The sequence below is a fragment of the Dasypus novemcinctus genome, chromosome 3 (genome assembly GCF_030445035.2).
Source record: "Dasypus novemcinctus isolate mDasNov1 chromosome 3, mDasNov1.1.hap2, whole genome shotgun sequence".
NCBI classification, from domain to species: Eukaryota; Metazoa; Chordata; class Mammalia; order Cingulata; family Dasypodidae; genus Dasypus; species Dasypus novemcinctus.
Genome location: NC_080675.1, coordinates 49,559,441 through 49,581,788, shown reverse-complemented (window position 1 = coordinate 49,581,788; position 22,348 = coordinate 49,559,441). Strand labels below are relative to the sequence as shown.

The following is a 22,348-nucleotide window of genomic DNA, read 5'->3' as shown; positions in this document are numbered from 1 at the left end:
GCTCTCCCTACTCAAGACATCACTCCAGCTTCTTTCTCATCTCTCTCTCCTTTATCACCATCTTTGTTCCTCTCAACACTTTCTTTCCCTGTAAGTTTACAAATAGCCTGCAGTTTCTTCCGTCTTAAAAATACCTCTTGAACTCCATATCTATCCCCTTCAACCTTCTATTCCATATCGTTTTAGCAAAATTTCTTAAAAGAGTTGTCTATACCAAGTATCTCCTATCCTCTCCTATTCTCTCCGGAACCCACTCCAATTAGGCTTTTCCCTATCATTCAACTGATATTATTATTGTACTAGTGACCTCCATGTAGCTAAATCCAATGGTTAGTTCTCAGTCTTCATCTTAACTTGATCAGTAAGCAGCATTTGACAAAATTAATCCCTCTGTGAAGGAGCAACTGTGAAATACTTTATTCATGCACTGTCCTGGTTTTCTTCATATTTTACTGAACACTCTTTTCTTCTACTGAATCCTCTTCATTGCCCCATCCTCTAAATATTAGAGTACCCATGGGACTATTCCTTTTATACTCTCACTCCCTTGGTGGGCTCATCTGACACTCAAATTTATATTTATAGCCTAAAGCTCTTCCCTGATCTTCTATCTTAAATCCAACCGCCTTCGTGACCTCTCTACTTGTATGTCTAATATTGTTCTCAAATTTATTATACTAAACTCTCCACCTTTGTGTTGCCAATCTGTATCTTCTACTCTTTTCTCATCTAAGTAAGTAGTAACATCTTCCTTCTAGTTGCTCAGACCTAAGATCTTGAAGTCATTTTTTACTCCTGTTTTTCTCTCATATTCCCTGTTTATTTCATGGTATCCTATTGCCCTTCCCTTCAAAAACCCAGAATCTGATTACTTTCATTCTGCTGCAACCACCTCATCCAAGCTACCGCCAATAGTGATAGCTTATTTATTTCCTTTGTTCCATACAGGCTATTCATAGCAGTTAACCAGAATGATCCTGTTATTATAAGTTAAGTTGTGTCACTCTTTGTTCAAAATTTTCTAGTGGCTTCCCAGCTCATTCAAAGTAAAATCCAGGATTCTTACAATAGCCTACAAAGTCCTACATGATCCTGTTCCCTTTTTATTTCTCTGATTTATCTCTTACTTTTCTCTTTCACTCTGTTGCAGCCATACTATTATTATTTTATGTTACATGTACTTTTATAGCATTTACTATGTGCTAGGCATGATTCTAAGGAATTTATAAATATTAATATATCTAATCTCCACTGTAATCCTCTGAAATAACTACTCTTACTATTCCCATTTTAAAATGAGGAAATTGTGACACATAGAGGTTAAAGTAATTTGTCCAAGATCTCCCAATTAGGAAGTAGAGGAGCTGGGATACAGATCTACATCATTTGACTCTAGAATTCTCCTTACTGTTCTTCAAACATGCTAGGTAGTTCCCTGCCTCCATGTCTTTGTACTTACTGTTCCTTCTGCCTGGAGGGTTCTTCCCCTAGATATCCACATTGCTTGCTCCACCACTACCTTCAAGCCTTTGACAAATCTTACCTTTTTCACAAGGCCTTCATAGACTATGTTATTTAAAATTGCAACTGGCTCTACCCTGAACACTGTCTTCTCCTCAGCTTTTTTTTTTCCTATAGCGCTTATTATAATCTGACATTCTATACATTTTACATATTTTTTTTGTTCTTTCCTCCACTAGAATATAAATTTTGCTAGGAATGGGATATTAGTATGTTTGTTCAGTACTATCCCAATTGCTGGTAACAGTACCTGGCACATAATAGACACTCAAGAAATATTTGTTGAATAATTGGTGAAGGAATATAGGAATGAACTAATGCATCAGGACCTAGGTAGTCATGTTTAGCAAGTGCCAGATCACTAGGCTGATCCAAGTTACTTAAGTCAATACACATGAAAAGATAAGATTTTGATTTATTCATTCAAAAAATGTTGATTGACTTACTTCTATCAACAGACTCTGTAATAAATATTGGGAATTCAAAGATGAATAAAATACCATCTCTGTCCTTGAAGGGACTCTGGTTTAGTAGAGAGACAGACACATAAACAAATGGTTTTGACAATGTGCCATAATAATAATAGGGGTTTGTATAAGGTGCTCTGGAAACAAAGAAAAAGAATCTAACTTAGCCTGGGGAGATCAGAGAGAACTCATGCTTTTCTTTCAAACGCTCTGGCTGTTCCTTCTCAGTTTCAAGCAGAGTGCCTCTTCAATCCATTTGCATGTTATGGGAGGTAAAAGGGTTTTAATTCTGATTCTACTACTTACAGTAACATGACTTTAGGCAAGTCACACAGCTAGTAAGTAGTACAAACTACTTAACCTCCCTGTATGCGTTAAGCTATTAGTTTGATTACATTTTCTGCAACAATGAAGTGTTTTAATTTGAAAATTAAGAATACCTGTCTAATTTATTTAAATTTAGAGCATTGAAATACCAATTCTTTTTGGAATCTTCTCGTATAATTATTGCTCATGGAAAAGGTACTTACTTTTCATGTTTAGTAAGTATCCAATCTATTCTTGTTTTATGCTATTTAAAGATAAAACAAATCCTAAGTTAAACTTGCTCACTAACTGAGAAACTGATGGAAAATCAGTCATTTTAAAAGCAGGCATTTGCTATATTCCCATATGTAACACTGAAGTAAAAGCCTCTTTGCTCTAAATTTAGGGAAGGAAATTTGTTTGTGTTTTTAAGAAAGTGCAGACATATTTAACCATTACATAAAAGAGGCATGCTGAAAATGAACAATAAAAATATTAATCTAGGTAATCCATGCATAGCTTATAGTAAATGTTCAGTATATGATTGCTGGCATTATTATTATTAGTCTTTCTCGGTTGACTATGAGTAGTTGAGAGACAGAAAATAGTAACTTCCCTCTCATGGAAAAGAAATCTGTAGGTAGGTAGTCCAAACCTGGTATGGTTGATCCACAGTGTCTTCAAGGACACAGGCTTCTACCTTTTTGTTCCACAATTCTTATGTGGGCCTTCCCTCTACCCCTACCCCTACCCCTCCCATTCTCAAAATCCAGAATGAACAAAAAATTAAAAAAAGAAGAAAAGAAAAACAAAACAAATAAAAGATCATTATGACTTCTGGAACTCCAGCCATCACATCCACCTTCTACCACATGGGAGGTCTGCAGTTCAAACCCCGGGCCTCCTTGACCCGTGTGGAGCTGGCCCATGCGCAGTGCTGATGCGCGCAAGGGGTGCCCTGCCACGCAGAGGTGTCCCCCGCGTAGGGGAGCCCCACACGCAAGGAGTGCGCCCCGTAAGGAGAGCCACCCAGCGCGAAAGAAAGTTCAGCCTACCCAGGAATGGTGCTGCACACATGGAGAACTGACACAAGATGACACAACAAAAAGAAACACAGAATTCCTGTGCCGCGGATAACAGAAGTGGGCAAAGAAGACGCAGCAAAAAGACACAGAGAACAGACAACTGGGGCAGGGGGTGGGGGAGTAAATTTAAAAAAAAAAAAGATACCTGCATCCTAAGCCCTGGAACCTGTGAATGTTGGGGATTATGAAAGAAAAAAAAGGACTTTGCAGATATAGTTAAAAATAGTACTCAACTATCCAAACAGTTTATATATTATCTTTATCCTTTTTTTTTCTCGATCAGTAAGCATAGTTCAATGTGTGCCCTACTCATTCCTTCATAGTGTTTGCCTCACGTTACACTAAATGCTCCCTGTAGCAGAAGCTGAACTTTTTATTATTGGTCTGTGGAGGAGGGGATGGGTATGAATTTCTGCAGGGTTAAATATTTAAAAATTAACCACCCCCTTTTATTTTTTAGCAAAATTGTTCTGACTCGAGAGGGTGGCTTCTCAGAAGTTTTACCTGGGGTGGTGGCGGGTGGGGGTGGGAAATGAAGAGTATTTGCCTATGGGCAGCTTTCTCCCACATCCCAGAGGTGGCTTCCCAGAGTATTCCATTGTCTTGGCACCTTCTGATGGACAGCTTCTCTTAGCATTCAGGGTGTCACTTCTGTTGGTGGCTTCTAGGAGAGGCCTGCTGTTATGGCACCTTTCCATCATAGAAGGCAACAGCTATACCCTTTCCATTAGGTATGGATCCCAGGTGTGTGTGGGTAGGTAAGGAGTTACTCTTCTACATTTGTTTATTCCTTGGATGTTCTGCCTCGATCATAGTGGTAATGGTTGTTCCCTATATCTTCTGTTTATTTTTATTTATTAACTTTTTTTTATTAGAGAAGTTATGGGTTTATAGAAAAATTATGCATAAAATGCAGGATTCCCATATACCACACTATTATTGGCACCCTGTGTTATACATTTGTTATAATTGGTGGAAGAACATTTTTACAATTGTGCTATTAATTATAATTCATGGTTTACATTAGGGTTCAATGTGTCTTGTAAAACAAAAATTAAAAATAAAATTTTCTAGTAACGTGTATACAACATATGTGTATACAGCACATTCAGTGCTGTTAATTACGTGCATAATGTTGTGCTGCCATCACTGCCATTCATTACCAACACTTTATAATCACCCCAGATAGAAATTCTGTACAATTTAAGTATTAACTCCCCATTCGCTATCCTCAACCCAGAATCTATATTCTTGATTCTGACTCTGTGAGTTTGCTTATTCTAATTATTTCATATCAGTAAGTTCATACAATATTTTCCTTTTCTGTCTGACTTATTTACTCATCATAATATCATCAAGGTTCATCCATTTTGTCACATGAATCAGAATTTTATTCCTTTTTAATGCTGAATAATATTCCATTATATGTATATACCACATTTTGTTTATACATTCATCTGTTTTTTTCCCAGTCCATCCAAAGTATACAAAAAATAGTATTTGGTATAATGAAAAAAAAAAGTAATATGTGCATATGGTCACACATGCATATACACAAATACCCACCCCACCCCCACTCACATTGGAGTCATTCCCCACCCATTCTTCACTTACAGTTGCATTTCCCAGAGTTACAAAGAGTTTCTCTGTTTTTAAGTTTGGGGTTTTTTTTTGGTGGTTACTTTTCTAAATCTAAATAATATTCTTATATTGTTATTTATTGCTGATTTATCTGTTCATTATACTGTTATTTATTTATGATTATCTGTTGGCACTTAATTATGAAAGGTGAGGATTTAGCACAGATAAACTAATCCCTTCCATTCTGCCTTTTCATTGGTTGGTATGCAATAGTTCTTTCATTGATTATTTTATAACTCTAAATAATACATTTAATCCTTTACATTTTGTTCCATCAATTTTATTTATTTTTTTAAAAGCAACTTTTTTCTTTTTTTAAAAATTATTTATTCCCCCGCCCCCCAGTTGTCTGCTGTCTGTGTCCATTTGCTGTGTGTTCTTCTGTTACCTCGTTTGTCCTTATCAGCGGTACCGGGAATCTGTGTCTCTTTTTGATGCGTCATCTTGTTGTGTCAGCTCTCCGTGCATGTGGTGCCATTCTTGGGCAGGCTGTACTTTCTTTCGCGCTGGGTGGCTCTCCTTATGGGCGTACTCCTTGCGCGTGGGGCTCCCCTAAGTGGGGGACATCCCTACGCGGGGGACACCCCTGCATGATAGGGCACTCCTTGCGCGCATTAGCGCGCTCCACATGGGTCAGGGAGGCCCAGGGTTTGAACCACAGACCTCCCATGTGGTAGGCGGACACCCTAACCACTGGGCCAAGTCCGCTTCCCTCTGTCAACTTTAGACAGTATCTTTTGATTCCCTGCTATGTTAGATGATATTAGCGCTCCTATCCTTTCTTTCACCTACCCTCTCCCTTTCTATTTTCCATAGTCTGTCTGCCATATCTTTACAATGTTGAGGTTGCCAATATTTGCTTTCTATTTTGTAATCATATATAAGTCTTATGGCTTTTCTGTTGATTGAGTCTAAATATTGAAAACCAATGAGTAGCACTTATAGGATCATGACTATGAAAATATGTAGAGGCAAGTATTTATTAGGATCCCAGATCCTTCCCTATGCATGCAATATTACAACCTCTGTGCACTTGAAAGGAGAATGTTCCTAGTATTCTAGCTTTCTATTTTCTTTTACTGCATGGAGTGCTCTAAAATGATGCCACATTTAGTTGACAAACTGATGTTTAAACACATATCAAGAAAGATTCAGAAGTGGCGATAACATTGCATAGGAAACAATAAATGAATGACCTTCATCGACACTATTAGAGAGGAAAAAAAGTGAGAGGAAAATGATGGAAAACACAAGAAGGAAAGGAATTTCAAAATAATAAGGGTGCATTGCAAATGGCCAACTTTCTGAGAACTGAACTGTATTTAAATAACTTATGTCCCTCCGTTCAGATCCAAAGATAATATTGCTGCTGCTGAAACTTGGGCTTTGTACTGTGCCCAGAGTTTATTAATTGTCCTGTTGCATAGAGGGAAAAAATGCAAAGCAGACAGAACACTGGAGTACCTAGTTGGAAATATTCCACTACTTCATGGAAAGCAGCTTTCTGAAGGATTTCTGTGCTGGCATAAAACTCTTTGTCTAGCCAAAATAGCACTGAAGTGTGCCTTGATATTATGCATTCAGGAAGATTTTCCCCAATTTTCTTAAAATTAAGATTTACAGCTTTTCTGCCCCCTGAAAGCATAGCATTGGTTTCTTTAAGATAAAAAAAAAATTATTTCCTAAAATAGATTTCTAATGACTGCTTATTTAAGAAGGGTTGTACCAGGTACTGCTTGTATGAATTCCTTTAAATGAATGAATTTAATTTTATAATTTTCATAATATTATTCCTGTTCTATAGGAATATGCTATTAATGTAACTGTTACCCTACACCTTATTTTGATATCCCTCAAAACATCTTACACTTTTTAAATAAAATTAAAACATTGATCATATGAAGGAACTGGAAAAACATTGGTTAGTAGATCAAGTGATATTTCAGTTACTTAACACAGGAGAAAGTAAAATTGCATCTTAAATATAACCTTTAAGATATTTGGTAGAGGAAATGGAACTAAGACTATTGCAATAGTATCTTTTTAGTTTATATGTTGAGATCATCCAGAAAACCATTAAAAAGTTGAATATGTGAAGATAAAGCATTTGGCTATGTTCACATTTTATTTCAGTAAAGCCTAAATGTTATGCCAGAAGCCATTATTCATATTCATGATGTCTCAGACATGGAAAAGTGCTTTTAATTTTTGCAACTAAAAAGAAGTATGATGACAGTGACGGAACTGAATGACTAGCCAGACATGCTGACCTTGAAAGGATTTGAGCACAGTATACACTGTCTCCTCATAAACGTCTAAACCTTTTTCATTCTCAGTTTGGGAGTTTTCTGTATTTAAAGATATTTTTATAAAGCTAGAAAATAATAGAGCCAGAGAGCAATATGGAGATTCCTAAGATATATGCCCCATTATAAAAAATTGCAATTAGAACTGCCTACATTAAGCTGTTAGTTTAATTGTATTTTATGGAACCGTAAAGGTTTATGATTTGCTCCTGGTAAATATTTGTTTTTCACATTCACTAAATGTACAATCTATAATTGATTTCTGCTGATTAAAAACAAAATAAACCCTAATCAGCTTTTTGATAAGTACTATCCTGCTCACTAACAGAAAAAGATACACAATAGGTCATATGTAACACTGAAACAAAACCCTCCTTTCTTAAATTCTTAAAAAGAAAGTTATTTTTTAAGTGTTGATTTTTTTTTAAAGAGAGAGCAATGCTATTTGTTTTATTGCATGCTTCAAGTGACAGATTATAGACTTTCTGGAGACTTTGTTCATATGACATAATATATAACAGAATTGGGAGTGGATGTAACTCAAGCGGTTGAACACCCACTTCCCACGTGGAGGTCCAAGGTTCAGTTCTGGTACCTCCTGAAAAAGACAAAAATAAACAACAAGCAAACAACTCAGGGAAGCCAATGTGGCTCAGCAGTTGAGCACCAGCTTCCAACATACGAAGTCCCAGGTTCAGTCCCTAGCCCCTGGTAGCTAAAAAAAAAAAAAATGTGTGTGTATATATATATAAAAGAAAATAACATTATCAATGTCAATTAGATAGAAGCTAATATTTAGACAGTTTTCTGGTTAATATGTACACTAAGGCTTTGAAATATAAGGATTGTATCCCTAAATAACATTTACTATGTTTAGGACTATTAAAACAAGTTAGTGGGAAACGGACTTGGCCCAGTGGTTAGGGCGTCCGTCTACCACATGGTTGGTCCGTGGTTCAAACCCGGGGCCTCCTTGACCCGTGTGGAGCTGGCCCATGCGCAGTGCTGATGCGCACAAGGAGTGCCGCCCCATGCGCAAGGAGTGCGCCCCATAAGGACAGCTGCCCAGCATGAAAGAAAGTGCAGCCTGCCCAGGAATGGTGCCGCCCACACTTCCCGTGCCGCTGACGACAACAGAAGAGGACAAAGAAACAAGACTCAGCGAATAGACACAGAGAACAGACAACCGGGGAAGGGGGGTGGGGGGAATTAAATAAATAAATAAATCTTTTAAAAAAAAATAAGAAAAAAAAATAAAACAAGTTAGCAATGATTTATTGAATAAAATAATTTTTTCTGGAATTTACTTTATGTATATTTGCAAAAAAAAATTAAGACATTTCACATAGGACAAAATTATTCCAATTCTTAATTTTTGCAACTCCCTTTTTAATTTTATATTCTAAAATCTACCCCTGTAAGATTTTTATGGAAAAGTCTTTCATTGTTAAAACATAAATTTTCCTAGTCATTATCAAATTATATATCCTGAGTTCAAAACTGTATTGCCCTACTCAACAATAAAAGAGCAAGCAGTCCAATTAAAAAACAAGCAAAAGACTTAGACATTCTCCAAAGAGGAAATACAGATGGCCAAAAAGCACATGAAAAAAATGTTCAGTGTCACTAGCTATTAGGGAAATGCAAATCAAAATGACAATGAGATATCATCTCATACTGTATAGAATGACCATTATTAAAAAAACAAACAATAAGTGCTGGAGAGGATGGGGAGAAATAGGAACACTCCTTCACTGTTAGTGGGACTGTAAAATGGTTCAGCCTCTGTGGAAGATAGTTTGGTAGTTCCTTAGGAAGCTAAAAATAGAACTGCCATATAATCCAGCAGTTCCTCTGGATCAGATGAAATTGGGGCACATATGGTAACATGGATGAACCTTGATGACATTATACTAAATAAGTGAAATAAGCCAGGCACAAAAGGACAAATATTGAATGGTCTCATTAATACGAACTAAATACAAAGATTGAGGTTATAAAACCTAGAGTATAGGTTATTAGGAGATAGGAGGGCTGAGAAGGGGTACTGATGCTTAATGTATGTAGAAGTTTTATTTAACTTGACTGTAAGAGTGTGGAAATGGGTAGAGTTGATGGTGACACACTATAGTGAGTAGAATTAACATAGCTGGTTTATAAATGGTATTGTGGTTGAAAAGGGTAGTCTAGGGATGTAAATGTCAATTGAAAGAAAGCTAGAGAATAATCTAGGGACTGAATAACATAGTGAACCAGGAGGTGGATGAGAATTGTGGTTGGTGGTGCAAATATAAGAATGTCCTTCTATGAACTAGAACAAATGTATATCCTTATTGCAAGGTGGTAAGAATGTGAAACATGGGAAAAATACAGTTAATGTAGTCTATGGCCTATCGTCAACAGCAATACTGTCATATTCTTGCATCAATGCCAAAGATGTACTGTGTTAATAATCAGTGGGTATGGAAAAAATATACCAAATGTATGCTATAGATGATAATTAATGGTAATAGTCTGATGATATTCTCTCATAATTTGTAACAAATGTTCCACAACAATGTAGAGTGTTGGTGGAGGGGTGTTGTATTGGGATTCCAAACATGTGCATGATTGTTTTGCAAGTTCACAACTTTAATAGAAGTGTATTTTTAAAAACTATATTGTCCTTTTTGTACTGTGTTTAGCAATATATAGATATATTTTAAAAATAATTATGCCATCCAAGAATTTCCAATTCTTTGATCAACTTTGATAATAGATTAAATTTCAAATATTTTCATAGTAAAACTTTTTCAGCATTTTACTGTTCCCTTTCTGACTTTGTAGTTATAATATGTAAAGACCACCTGTGGTTTAAAAAGCCTTATTTCTAGATACTTAGAGGTCTTTGGTTTTGAAAGTCCAGAGGAGTTTTTTGTTAATTTATTGGTAGTTTATTTATTTTTTTCAAATCTCTAAAGAATTTTATTTTGTAACTGTTTCTTATTGTTATGCTCATGGGCCAACTCAGAAAGATAACTATGTCTGGTTTATGTTCAAGCAATCATAGCCCTGTTACTGTGAAGACATTTCGTAGACCTAAATCATCTGTATGCTGATTTCTTTTATCATATAGGCACCTTCATTAACTACTTAGAAAATAAATTAAGTCCATCAGGAATTTTAACATGTTCAATTTTCCTCTGCATATGATCTACAATTTACTGGTAGTTCCAAGGAAACCCATGTGTGTGTTGAGAGGATATATTAAAACTGGCTGTAAGAAATGATGAGCCATATCTTTGACTCATAGGAGATGTTTATTGCTGTACCAGGGCTTAGTGTCTGCTAGTCAGCGTCTTTTTAGTGCAAGCACTACAAGGGCAAGGACTTTTTAAACTACAATATTGTACAAATGCTTTTACTTCTCATTTTCACTGGTGGTGTCACTGGTTAGAAAATGAAACTAAATGGGCTAAGGATCTGACTTAGTTCTTTTATGAGCTATTTAATTTTCATCTTTTCTGTGATGACATTTCTTGAACATGTGAGAGGAAAATGTACTTTAATATCCCCTTTATTATGAAAAAAGAAAATGTATGCCTTACTAATTGTGGAATAATAGTACATACTGTTTCTATTATGAACACATTATCATTAACCTAGGTAGACTGAAAAAATGAATGTCCCTTAAAATGTGATACTTTATCTAGCTTTAACTGTGTGCATACCCACCCAGTTTTTAGAAACCATTGCCAATGAAAATTTACCTTTGGACAGTGTGGTATGTAAGTGCTATTTTGTGAAGGCTCTAGGGTTGCTCTCAGTTATTCCATTTGAATTAGTGCAGTCAGTGTGGTTGTTAGACAACCTGGAAATTTGCTAAGGTCTGCCTATTCTAAGAGGACTCTGTAGACCATAAGTCTTCAAAAGTTTCCCCCTAAGTGTTCATTTTGCTTAAAATTTAGCCTGACTATCTAATAGCTATACGGTGGTTGCTCCTAACCTGAGGATTTAAACTATTAGGAATGTGCAGGATTAATAATGGGTCTGGACTACTTTGACTACTTCGGAATGCCTAAGAGAAATCATGAAATTTGACCACAATTGGCCTTCACAGAATAATTTAAAGATAGAGGGATATCAGATAGGTAAACTTCTGTTAGTCATTGACCAAAATGACATTAATTCTGAGTGTTGACATTGGTTACTTTATATTGATAGAAACTTTTGCTTAATAAAATTGGAAATAATTATTATGTGTAATTTAAGAGATAAAATTTTTGAGAACATGAGCTGCATTAGGGAACCATAATAAAAGGAGTCCTTGGTGAAAAGTGAAACCCATCACTACTAAGAAAAAGACATGTTCTACCAAGATATCTGAGTATCATAGGCATTTTGGGTAATATTTGGGGGTGAAAGTTAAAGGTTTGATGCAGAATATTATTAAAGATCTTTATATAAGATGCCCAATTAAGTCAAACCTTCCTTCTTTAATGGAAGGTGTTAGAGAGACTTCTTTTCTCATGCTTGTGTCTAGTCCTTGTTGGCTTTAACTTTCTTTACTTTAAGACCTGGCACACAAATAGTTTTGGATAGATATGAAAATTTTATTTTCTTTTAACAGCCGTGACATCTTATGAAGATCTTGGACTCTTTGCATTTGGATTACCTGGAAAGGTATTTTTTTCTCAATGTGTCTACAACCTAAATAGACATTTTTGAAAACAGTTTTGGATTAAAATTACAGTATGAATATTTGCAAAACCAGTAATTAGAAGGTCATATTATTTAAGCTGAACAGAGTACAAAAATTATCTAGCCATTCCTTCATTTATAGGTAAGGAAATTGAGGGGCCTACCTTTCCAGTTATGTAAAACCAATACCAAATCCTGTGACTCCAAAAAGACTGTTTTTCCTGCTCAGAATAAGAGAAATAACAGTAATGTTTTTTAGGTACTCCTTGGTGATAGGCTTACTAAACTAATTTAAGATGTAAGTAAAAATACTGTCTTCTTTCACAGGCAGGTGATCAAGAGTTAAACATTATCCTTAGTACTGTAGTACTTTATTTCTGATGAGCTATTTTATTTCTAAAACCCGTAAACAGGACTTTTTCTTTTCATTTGTAAATCTGTTATCTGTGTTGTTTGCTTGTTTTGCTTTGTTTTTAATCTAAAAGGATACTGTATTTTTAGGTGACTTAACTAACTTCTTAGAAGTTAGTCTGGAAGGGAAAAGATATAGTTAGGAAATAGGGAAAAATTCTGTTTTTATATTCCAACTAATATTTTTAAAATACAAAAGGGGATATTTAAATCCTATACCATGTAGTCTCATGGCTTGAACCTTACCTTAATAACATGAAACCTGAACAAAACAGAGTATATGTTAACTGAGAATAAAGAGTTTTTGTTAATCACTATGGTAGCAATTCATGGTTCCTCAAAGATTGAGGATGTTTGGTATAATGAGTGATCAGTGTCCTATGTCTAGTTTAACCAAGGAAGAAGAAAATGTAGTATAAGAAAAATCCACAATTTATTTAATGTGATCTATAAACATGACTCCAAGTTTCATCACTATTATTTCACATTAATATTTTCTCTGCATTCCTTGTTTAACAGCAATATCTAAAAGTATGAACTCTTAAGTCTCCTTTTCCTAAAACTCTAGAGTAACTGCAAAATCATCTTAATGTGTGCACCTTTTCTTCGTAGGTAGGTATACTAGACAGCAAGCTCTGAATCAGGAGTTGTTGTTTGCTTATTCCCTTCCTACTTCCACCATTGAGTTGAAACTTTTCCATTTCCTTCTTTCCAGATATGGTATGAGTATAATAATATGTGATATAGATAACATTGTTTTGAGAATTGAGGAAATATGTTTGAAGTACTTTGAACATTTTAAGGAAGATTTTTTTTTTTTAAGATTTATTTATTTATTTAATTTCCCCCCCTCCTCTGGTTGTCTGTTCTCTGTGTCTTTTTGCTGCGTCTTGTTTCTTTGTCCGCTTCTGTTGTCGTCAGCGGCACGGGAAGTGTGGGCGGCGCCATTCCTGGGCAGGCTGCACTTTCTTTTCACGCTGGGCGGCTTTCCTCACAGGCGCACTCCTTGCACGTGGAGCTCCCCTATGCGGGGGACACCCTTGCATGGCACGGCACTCCTTGCGCGCATCAGCACTGCGCATGGCCAGCTCCACACGGGTCATGGAGGCCCTGGGGTTTGAACCGCGGACCTCCCATGTGGTAGACGGACACCCTAACCACTGGGCCAAAGTCCGTTTCCCATTAAGGAAGATTTTTTAAACTGTCTGTAAATTGATTTATTTACTTCCCAAATAAATATTTATTGAGCAAATACCATATGCCACGCACTGTGCAAGGCACTGAAGACATAGATTTATCAATCATTGGACAGATAGATAAATACTTTCTAGATCTTAAATGTTTAAATTCAGCCAAAGAATGGGAAGTTATAAGTAAGTTTATATTACTGCTTTTTGCATTATATTAATAGAAAAGAAATCCAAATTTCATGTATTATTGACAGTATCAATTGCATGTGTTCAAAATAGTCTTTTCACAAAATACCATAGCATTACAGAACTAATTTTTTAAAGGACTGACATGCAGAATTATTTCTAAAAATATTAGAGTGGCAATAACCACATCTCCAAAGACACCTTGCCAAATTTTCATGTCACTAGCTCTGCTCTATATATCCCAAGGCTTCTAAGTTCGAATAATTTATGTTGTTTCTTGGATGGGTAAATGCTGTGACACGGATTGAATTTCTAATAGAGATGGACCTAAAGGGTGATCTGTTACCAATCAATGTAGAATTGAGTGATCCTAGAGATCTAGTCCGCTCCAAACATACCTTGGAGGTTCAGATCCACAAGGATATGAGTGAGTGAAAGGCTCGAGTAAAAGCAGAATGCTTAACTATTTCCTCTGAGTACATCTGATTACCAAGAATGGGCAAAGTGCCATCTTGAGTTTCTCAAGAATCGAAGATCATAAACTAGCAAGCCTGCAGGATGAACTTAATCCTCAGACATACTTTGTTTGGCTCAAATTTTTAAGTGATTGCCAACTAAAAATCATGATATTTTGAAAGAATTCAATTTCTGACTTTTCAAAAAGAATGGATCCACATTCTCACATGCCAGCAACTGGCATGAGTTCAGTAGCAGCCATCCCATTTTGAAGGAGGATGAGTTCTCCAATATGTTACCTCTTACTACCTCAGATTGCCTTACACTCAGCCTACTGCGTGTTATTTAATTTGAAACATTTTGCCTAAATTTTCAGGGCCCAAAAATGTTTGGGCTCCAGACATTTTTGCTCTAAATTTTATTCCTTGGGACAGAGATAGTCAAAGGCTTGGTGTATGCCAAGCTGGTTACTTAGAAGACAGTATCATTTCCTTTTATGCAATACAACATTGGTGTAGCACACTCCCTACGCAAAAGCAGTGTGGTAAAACCTCATGAAAGGGAGAATGAGACCAGCTAGATTCAATTTGGGTTTTTTGGTACTTTGATAATCACCATTTACTAGCTTTTAACACTTAAATGTTTAAAACTGATTGCTGAAAAAATACTTGAAAATATTAAAGGCTTTTTTATGTGATGATTATTAGTACTATGTGTTATAAATGGTTGGCAAGATTTATTCTTTCCAATTTCTCATCATGACTTCTGCATCTCTTTGTAATATAATAGTTCTTGGATGTTAATAAAATACTGATTTTTTAAAAATATTATTTCCTCTTTTGTCTTCTGATGTCATTTGTTCTTTTATAGGTGGTGGTGGCGGGCACCATAATAATTCAGAATATTGGAGGTAAGCAATTGAAAGTACACCACTTGTCCTTAGATGTAATGGAAATGATTTCTTCCTTTTGGTTTCTTGTGTTACTACAAGCTGGGAACCTGAACCTTTGTAGATATAAGTATATTCAGAAACCCTGTGTGTTGCCCTTATTCTCTTTTTTTGGATGCTTTTTAACAGCCGCTATAACAATTGCCTTTATTTTTATTTTTATTTTTTTTAAAGATTTATTTTTATTTGTTTAATTCCCCTCCCCTCCCCCGGTTGTCTGTTTTCTGTGTCTTTTTGCTGCATCTTGTTTCTTTGTCCGTTTCTGTTGTCGTCAGCGGCACGGGAAGTGTGGGCGGCGCCATTCCTCGGCAGGCTGCTCCCTCCTTTGCGCTGGGCGGCTCTCCTCATGGGTGCACTCCTTGCGCGTGGGGCTCTCTCATGGGTGCACTCCTTGCACGTGGGGCTCCCCTATGCGGGGGACACCCCTGCATGGCAGGGCACTCCTTGCGGCGCATCAGCACTGCGCATGGGCCAGCTCTACACGGGTCAAGGAGGCCCGGGGCTTGAACCGCGGGCCTCCCATGTGGTAGACAGACGCCCTAACCACTGGACCGAAGTCTGTTTCCCAACAATTGCTTTTAAATTCAGTCCCAGCTATGTGTTTGATTACAGGTGGAGCTTCTGTCTTATTATCTCTGCAACATACGCTAAAACATTTCCCCTCTACTTTTGTCCCATCCACCCCCATTAGTGAATAGTGCTTTAGTGGGAGTGCTTTTCCGTAGGCTGTGAAAAATCAGCTATGTACAAGCAATGTCATCTTGTAACCATGAAGTTAAAAATGGCCAAGTGGTTTAAAAAATAAACAAATCTAATACAAATAAACATTCTCATGTCTTTGATCTTATCCCCATTAAAAATTTATACTATAACTGATTCCAATATTGAGAACCATGGAAAAAAATAAAAATTGCTGCTAATTATAGACTATTATTAGCCAAATGTATTAAACATTTAAATCTAAAATGTGGGAATTATGTTTGTATATGTTGTAGGGAAATTGCATTGTGCTGAACTATGCCTTCATTTTCTTTTACCATTGACCAGAGTGCTAAGTAAATGTTATTAGTTGAAAAGAAAATACGGAGGTTGACATGTACCTTGGATCTTACACAAGATTGTGTGGTTAGAGGAAGTTTTAATATTATTTCTTATATATAACATTTCAAAATTATTTAAAAATGACAGTTTTAGTAAAGTTCAACTCTGATACTCAAGATCTGAACAATACTTAACAATACTCAACATTATTAAGTATTTGTTCAACCAAATTCCATATTTTCTAATGGGTTATTTAGTTGAGGAAAAAATTAACATTCCTTCAGAGAACTGTGTTTGCCTTTATTTTGGAATTCATGTTTTAAATCTTTGAATTTTCACAGAAAAAAAATGTTACTGAATGAAAAGAAGGCTTTCTTGGTTGTCATACTAAATAATTTCCTTTTAACATATCACTTCACACTTTACACTAGAAATCAGGAAAACCAGTCTCTTCCTTTAGTGCCCTTGCTTTTAAGATTTGGTTTGGAATAATTTACTTTATGTTTACACAGATGTATTGCATTACTGTGCATTGGTACTGTTTTGGAACATGAATGTATATTTTAGTATATTTATTCCCTCATTATCCTATCTATATGAATATTAAGAACCATCACGTATTGTTTAGATTAGGTTGAACCATTGTTAGCATTTTATGTAGAATTTTCAGTCCAGGAATTTGGATCCAAACTTGTGACCCTGACATCCATGCCCACTGTTGCATCCTCTATAAGTTTTACCTTGATCCCTTCCTTGTGCTCTAATAGTCATGAAAACTGTTATATTTTATCATCTGCTGTTATTAGATTGATATTTTCTCTGTATATGCTTCTCTCTCCACTACATTGTAAGCTCCTTCAGTACCAGGATTATGTCTCATTTCTCTTTGTACTCTCAGAACCTATCATAATACCTGAGACGTGATAAATCTTTGCTGAATTGAGTGGAACTGAATATGCTTTGTATGAGCTATTTCCAAATACTTTTAAATATTGTAATATATTTATCAAAAAGATGAGAAAAAGGGAGTAGTAGAGTGACTTATCTTCAAATATTTAAAAGGTTGAACATAAAATACTGAAAAAGAGACTGGACTAAATGAGTATTGTTCCAGAGGACAAAACATTTCTCACTTTCCTTACCATACAATGCCCCTGCTAAATACATGAGCAAAATGGAAGTGTGAGGCTTTTTAAAACAATATTGCTCTTTTTTTTTTAATTTCCAATTTTAACCATTTTAATTTTCTTCTCTCCGCCCCGCCCCCTGTTGTTTTTTTCCATCTGTGTCCATTCTCTGTGTGTTCTTCTGTGGCTATTTCTCTTTTTATCTTCTCTTCTTGTCTTTCTCCTCTAGGATTCATTGGGATTTGATCCTGGGAACCTCTGACATGGAGAGACCCTTTCAATTGCGCTACCTCAGTTCCTGATCTCTGCTGAGCTTCACCTTGACTCTCCCCTTGTCTCTTTTTTGTTGGGTCATCATCTTGCTGCATGACTCACTTGCACTGGCACTGGCTCACAGTGTGGGTATTTGGCTTGCTGTTTGTGCACTCGGCTCACCACGCAGACCTGGCTTGCCGCAGGGGCACTGGCTCACCATGCCGGCACTCATGCGGGCACTCATGTGGGCACTCATGTGGGCACTCAGCTCACCATGTGGGCACTTGGCTTGCTGCGCAGGTACCCACATGGGCACTCGGCTTGCCATGCAGGCACTGGCTCATTGAGCAGTCATGCTTTCTCTTCTTATTTTTTACCAGGAGGCCCCAGGAATCAAACTTGGGTCCTCCCATATGGTGGAGGCCTTACCACTTGAGCCACATCTGCTTCCCCAGTATTGCTCTTAATCAATATTTGTTCCATGGATCCTTTAGTGAAGACCTTTGTTTATTGCCTACATTTACCTATTCCATAAATCTAAGCAATTTGCTCATTCATGTATGTTCCTCATGCCTAATACATAGTAGGCATTTCTAAGTATTATTTATGGTAAGAAGAAGGAAGGGGTTGGAGAGGTTTGTAGGAAGATGGCAGAGTAGGAAGCTCCAGGAATCAGTCTCTACACTAAAGCAACTATTGAACTGGCAGGAACTGTCTGAAACAACTATTTTGAAAGTCCAGGCTTTAGTGGAATACTGCAGCATCCATGGAGGAGCAGGAGGAAGAGTCTGGTAAATTGTGATAAATACTGGTGAATTTCACCCTTCCTGCAGCAACTACCACTCCTTTCCCCCAGCCTCCAGGGAGGCAACAGGGGTCTGGAGCTCAGGCTTCTTGCTTACTGGTGCTTGGGTGGGACATAAAGACATAGTCCTCCAAACCCTGGGGGTGTATGGTCTGATTGCTGATCACAACTTTTGATCAGCTACTTCAGAATACTGGGGGCCAGTGCTGACGAAGTCATTGTTCCAAACTCCTGGGGCCAAACGGCAGAGGAATCTTAAAGACAGTAACCTTCCTCAAAACTACTAAAGATAAAGGGCTGCATTACCCAGGCAAGTGCTCAGTCAAGAAAATACAGCTTCACAACCATAGAAGAAACTCTTGGCATACTTGCTGGCCCCTTCCCCACTCCCTCCACAATACAGGGTGAAGCCAGCTTGCATTCCTATTATGGGTCCCTGGTCCTATTTCAGAGACAGCAGTGAGGCCCCTGTGTGCATATTGTCAGTGCCAGTCTATCAGGTAGAAGTCTGAGAGACTGAACCAGGAGATTTGCCTCTCGCTATCACTTGCAGACACTCGCAGAGTTTATCCTGAGCAGAGAAGCGGTTTGCAAATAGTAAGAACAATGTGGGAAACATTTATGTTGAAGTGCAAAGGGCTACCAGCATTACACTCGAGAGTACCCAAGAGGGGGTGAAAATCTATTTCTCAGGGCACAGAGGGGGCATTCACTCAAACTCCTGTGAACTGTAAGCAGGGAATTTCTAAGGCCTCTAGAAAGCACAAGCCCAGGAAAAGAAGCAGTCTCCACGGTTCTGTACAGACACAAAGAAGATAGAGTATCCTGCACTTCAAATGTGCCATTTGTTGAACAACACTAACACTTTAACACCCAGAACTAACACTTTAAAATACTAAAATGTATAGTGTACAACAAATATTTCAAGACAAGAAATTATGGCCCATACAAAGGAACAAGATAAAAATTCAGACACCACCAACAAAGAGGACTAGACTTTGGACTTAATAGACAGAGACCTAAAAAAAAAATCCTTAGTAGACTCAAGGAGATAAAGCAGAGACCTATGAGATACCATTAAGCATTCCAGTATACACATTATGGGAGTCCCAGAAGGAGAAGAAAGGAGCAGAAGAAATATCCAAATAATAGCAAAAAACGTCCCAAATTTAACAAAAGACATGAATATGCACATTCAAGAAGCTTAACAAACTCCAAACGGGAGAAACTCAAAGAGAAGTTTGCCCAGTCATATAGTAATCAAATTTGCCAGTGCCAAGGACAAGGAGAGTTTTGAATGCTGCAAGAGAAAAAGCGATGAATTATATTAAGAGGGAATCCAAATAATATTAAGTGCTGATTTCTCATCAGAAACCAGGAAGGCAGTGGTACAAAATCTTTAAAGTGCTGAAAGAAAACAATTGTCACAACAAAGACTTTTATAATTTTTAAGATTTTCTTTCAAAGATAAGGGAGAGATTAAGGCATTCTCAGAAAAACAAAAGCTGAGGTTCATTACTACTAGACCTGCTCTATAGGTAATGCTTAAGGATGTTCTCCAGACTGAAGGAAAGGACCATAGGCAGTGGATCAAAGTGGCACAAAGAAATAAAGCTCTCTAGGAAAGGTTACTATATGGGTAATTATAAATGCCAGTACTACTGTGTGTTGTAGTGTTTGATATTTAACTCCACCTCATACTTCTTACAGGTGTGAAAATACAACTGCATCAAAAGTAATGATAAATCTATGGTTTTGGACATACAATATACAAGGATAACTTGATACAAATATAGGAAAGGTGGAGTATGGAAAGATATAGGAAGAGCGTAGGTGTATGCTATTGAAGATAAGTTGCTATCAAATCAAGGTATGATTGTTATAGATTTAGGATATTAAATATTAACCCATGATAACCACAAAACACATGAAAAATATATTCAGAAAGAAATGAAGGGAGCAGATGTGGCTCGAGCAGTTGAGTGCCTGCTTCACACATGGGAGGTCCCAGGTTCAGTTCATGCTTCCTGGGGGAAAAAAAGGCTAACAACAAGCAAACAGGCAAAGGAATCACCTCAGGGGAGCCGATGTGGCTCAGTGACTTGTACACTTGTACACTTGTACACTGAAAAACTACAAAACACTGCTCAAAGAAATCAAAGAAGACCTAAATAATGGAAGGATATTCTGTGTTCTATGGATTGGAAGACTCAATATTGTTCAGATGTCAGTTCTACCCAAAGCAGTTTACAGATTCAACACAATCACCATCAAAATTCCAGCAGCTTTTGCAGAAATGGTAAAGCCAGTCATCAGATTTTTTGATGGATAAAGGTCCCCGATAACCAGAGCCATTTTGTAAAAGAAAGTTGAAGCACTCACACTTCCTGATCTTAAGGCTTATTACAAAGCCATGGTAATTGTATTAGTCACTCAAAGGGGTACTTGAGGGACGAAACGGGGTCCCTGTTAAGGGACAAGCGGGGTCCCTGTTGCGGGACGAGTGGGGTCCCGTTGTGGGACGAGCGGGGTCCCTGTTAAGGGACGAGTGGGGTCCCGTTGTGGGACGAGCGGGGTCCCTGTTAAGGGACGAGTGGGGTCCCGTTGTGGGGAAGAAAGCCTCGTACGGCCGCTGAGGCTTCCCTCGGGGGCGCCGAAGGCGTGGAGGGCGCACGACCCAGGAAGGAGTTGCGGAGACAGGCTGATGGCACAAGTCTGGTCTATTGCGGAGGGGGATGCAGATTTATAGGATTGGGGAGTGGTGTGGCGGGTTCTGATTGGCTAGGGCAAATGCTGTTTCCATATAAGGCAATGTTCTGGCATTGGGCTAGTGATTGGCCAGTAGAGTATGTGCTAACTCTTGATAGGCTGAAGCTGTTGCTGGGCAAACAGTGTACTAAGAGATTAGGTTTAAGGGAGGGGGGAGGGGAAGTGAGAGCTGGGCTAGGCGGGAGATAGGAAGGGGGAGGGCGGTGCTGGCTAGCCGTTAGCAGCAAAGGCCTAGTCAGGCGTGGTCACCTTGTCTAGGCCCAGTGGGTAGAGGCAGTGTCACCTCTTGCTGCACTGTTTGCCACTGAGGCAAGCCGGGTGCCCCTCCTCCCACAGGTACTGATGCAAAATACCAGAAATCTAATGGCTTTTATAAAGGGTATTTATTTGGGGTAGAAGCTTACAGTTACCAGGCCATAAAGGGTAAGTTACTTCCCTCACCAAAGTCTGTTGCCATGTGTTGGAGCAAGATGGCTGCAGACATCTGCAAGGGTTCAGCCTCCCTTTTCTCTTAAGGCTCCATAGTCCCAGCTTCTTCTGATATCAGCGTAAACTGGGATAAGTCTTGTCTCTCCCAGGATGTTTCTCTCTGGGCTCTGCTGTTCTGTTCTCTCCACAAGGTCTGCTGTAGACTATCAGGCTCACTCTCTTCCTCGGGCCTCTGCCATGTCTATGGAGCTGTCTCTATTCCTTGGTATTCTTCTCCTGTGTATTTATTTCCTATGTCTCCAACTCAAAACTCCAGATAACTCCTCTGCTGTGTAGTTTGGTTGGACATGGCCCATCCAAAGCTGTGATCATAATTTAATCAAGTAAAAGTGAAACCTTTGAGGTTAATACAGTCATATGCCCAGAGGAACAGACCAGTTTACAAACATATCTATTTTTGTATCCAATATCTATTTTTGGAATTCATAAATAATACCAAACTGCTGCGATAATCAAAATAGCATGGTACTGGAACAAGGACAGACATACAGACCAAAAGATTGACTTGAGCGTTAGAAATCAACTGTCACTTTTATAGTCAACTGATTTTTTACAGGGGTGCCAAATCAGCTCATTTGGGAAACAATAGTCTTGTTCAACAGATGGTGCATATGCAAAGGAAGGAAAGTATACCACTACCTTGCACAATATACAAAAATCAACT

The 22,348-nt window shown here is 37.7% G+C and overlaps 1 protein-coding gene across 2 annotated transcripts in view; it reads left to right on the top strand.

Annotated features, from left to right (window-relative positions):
• Positions 1-22,348, top strand: part of SLC38A6 (solute carrier family 38 member 6) — a 63,776-nt gene that overhangs the window by 10,272 nt on the left and 31,156 nt on the right. For both annotated transcript variants that reach the window (XM_058293324.2, XM_058293325.2), the window contains exons 4-5: positions 11,936-11,988; positions 15,120-15,159. In XM_058293324.2, coding sequence (XP_058149307.1) covers positions 11,936-11,988; positions 15,120-15,159 — 93 coding nt within the window. The remainder of the gene's footprint in view (positions 1-11,935; positions 11,989-15,119; positions 15,160-22,348) is intronic.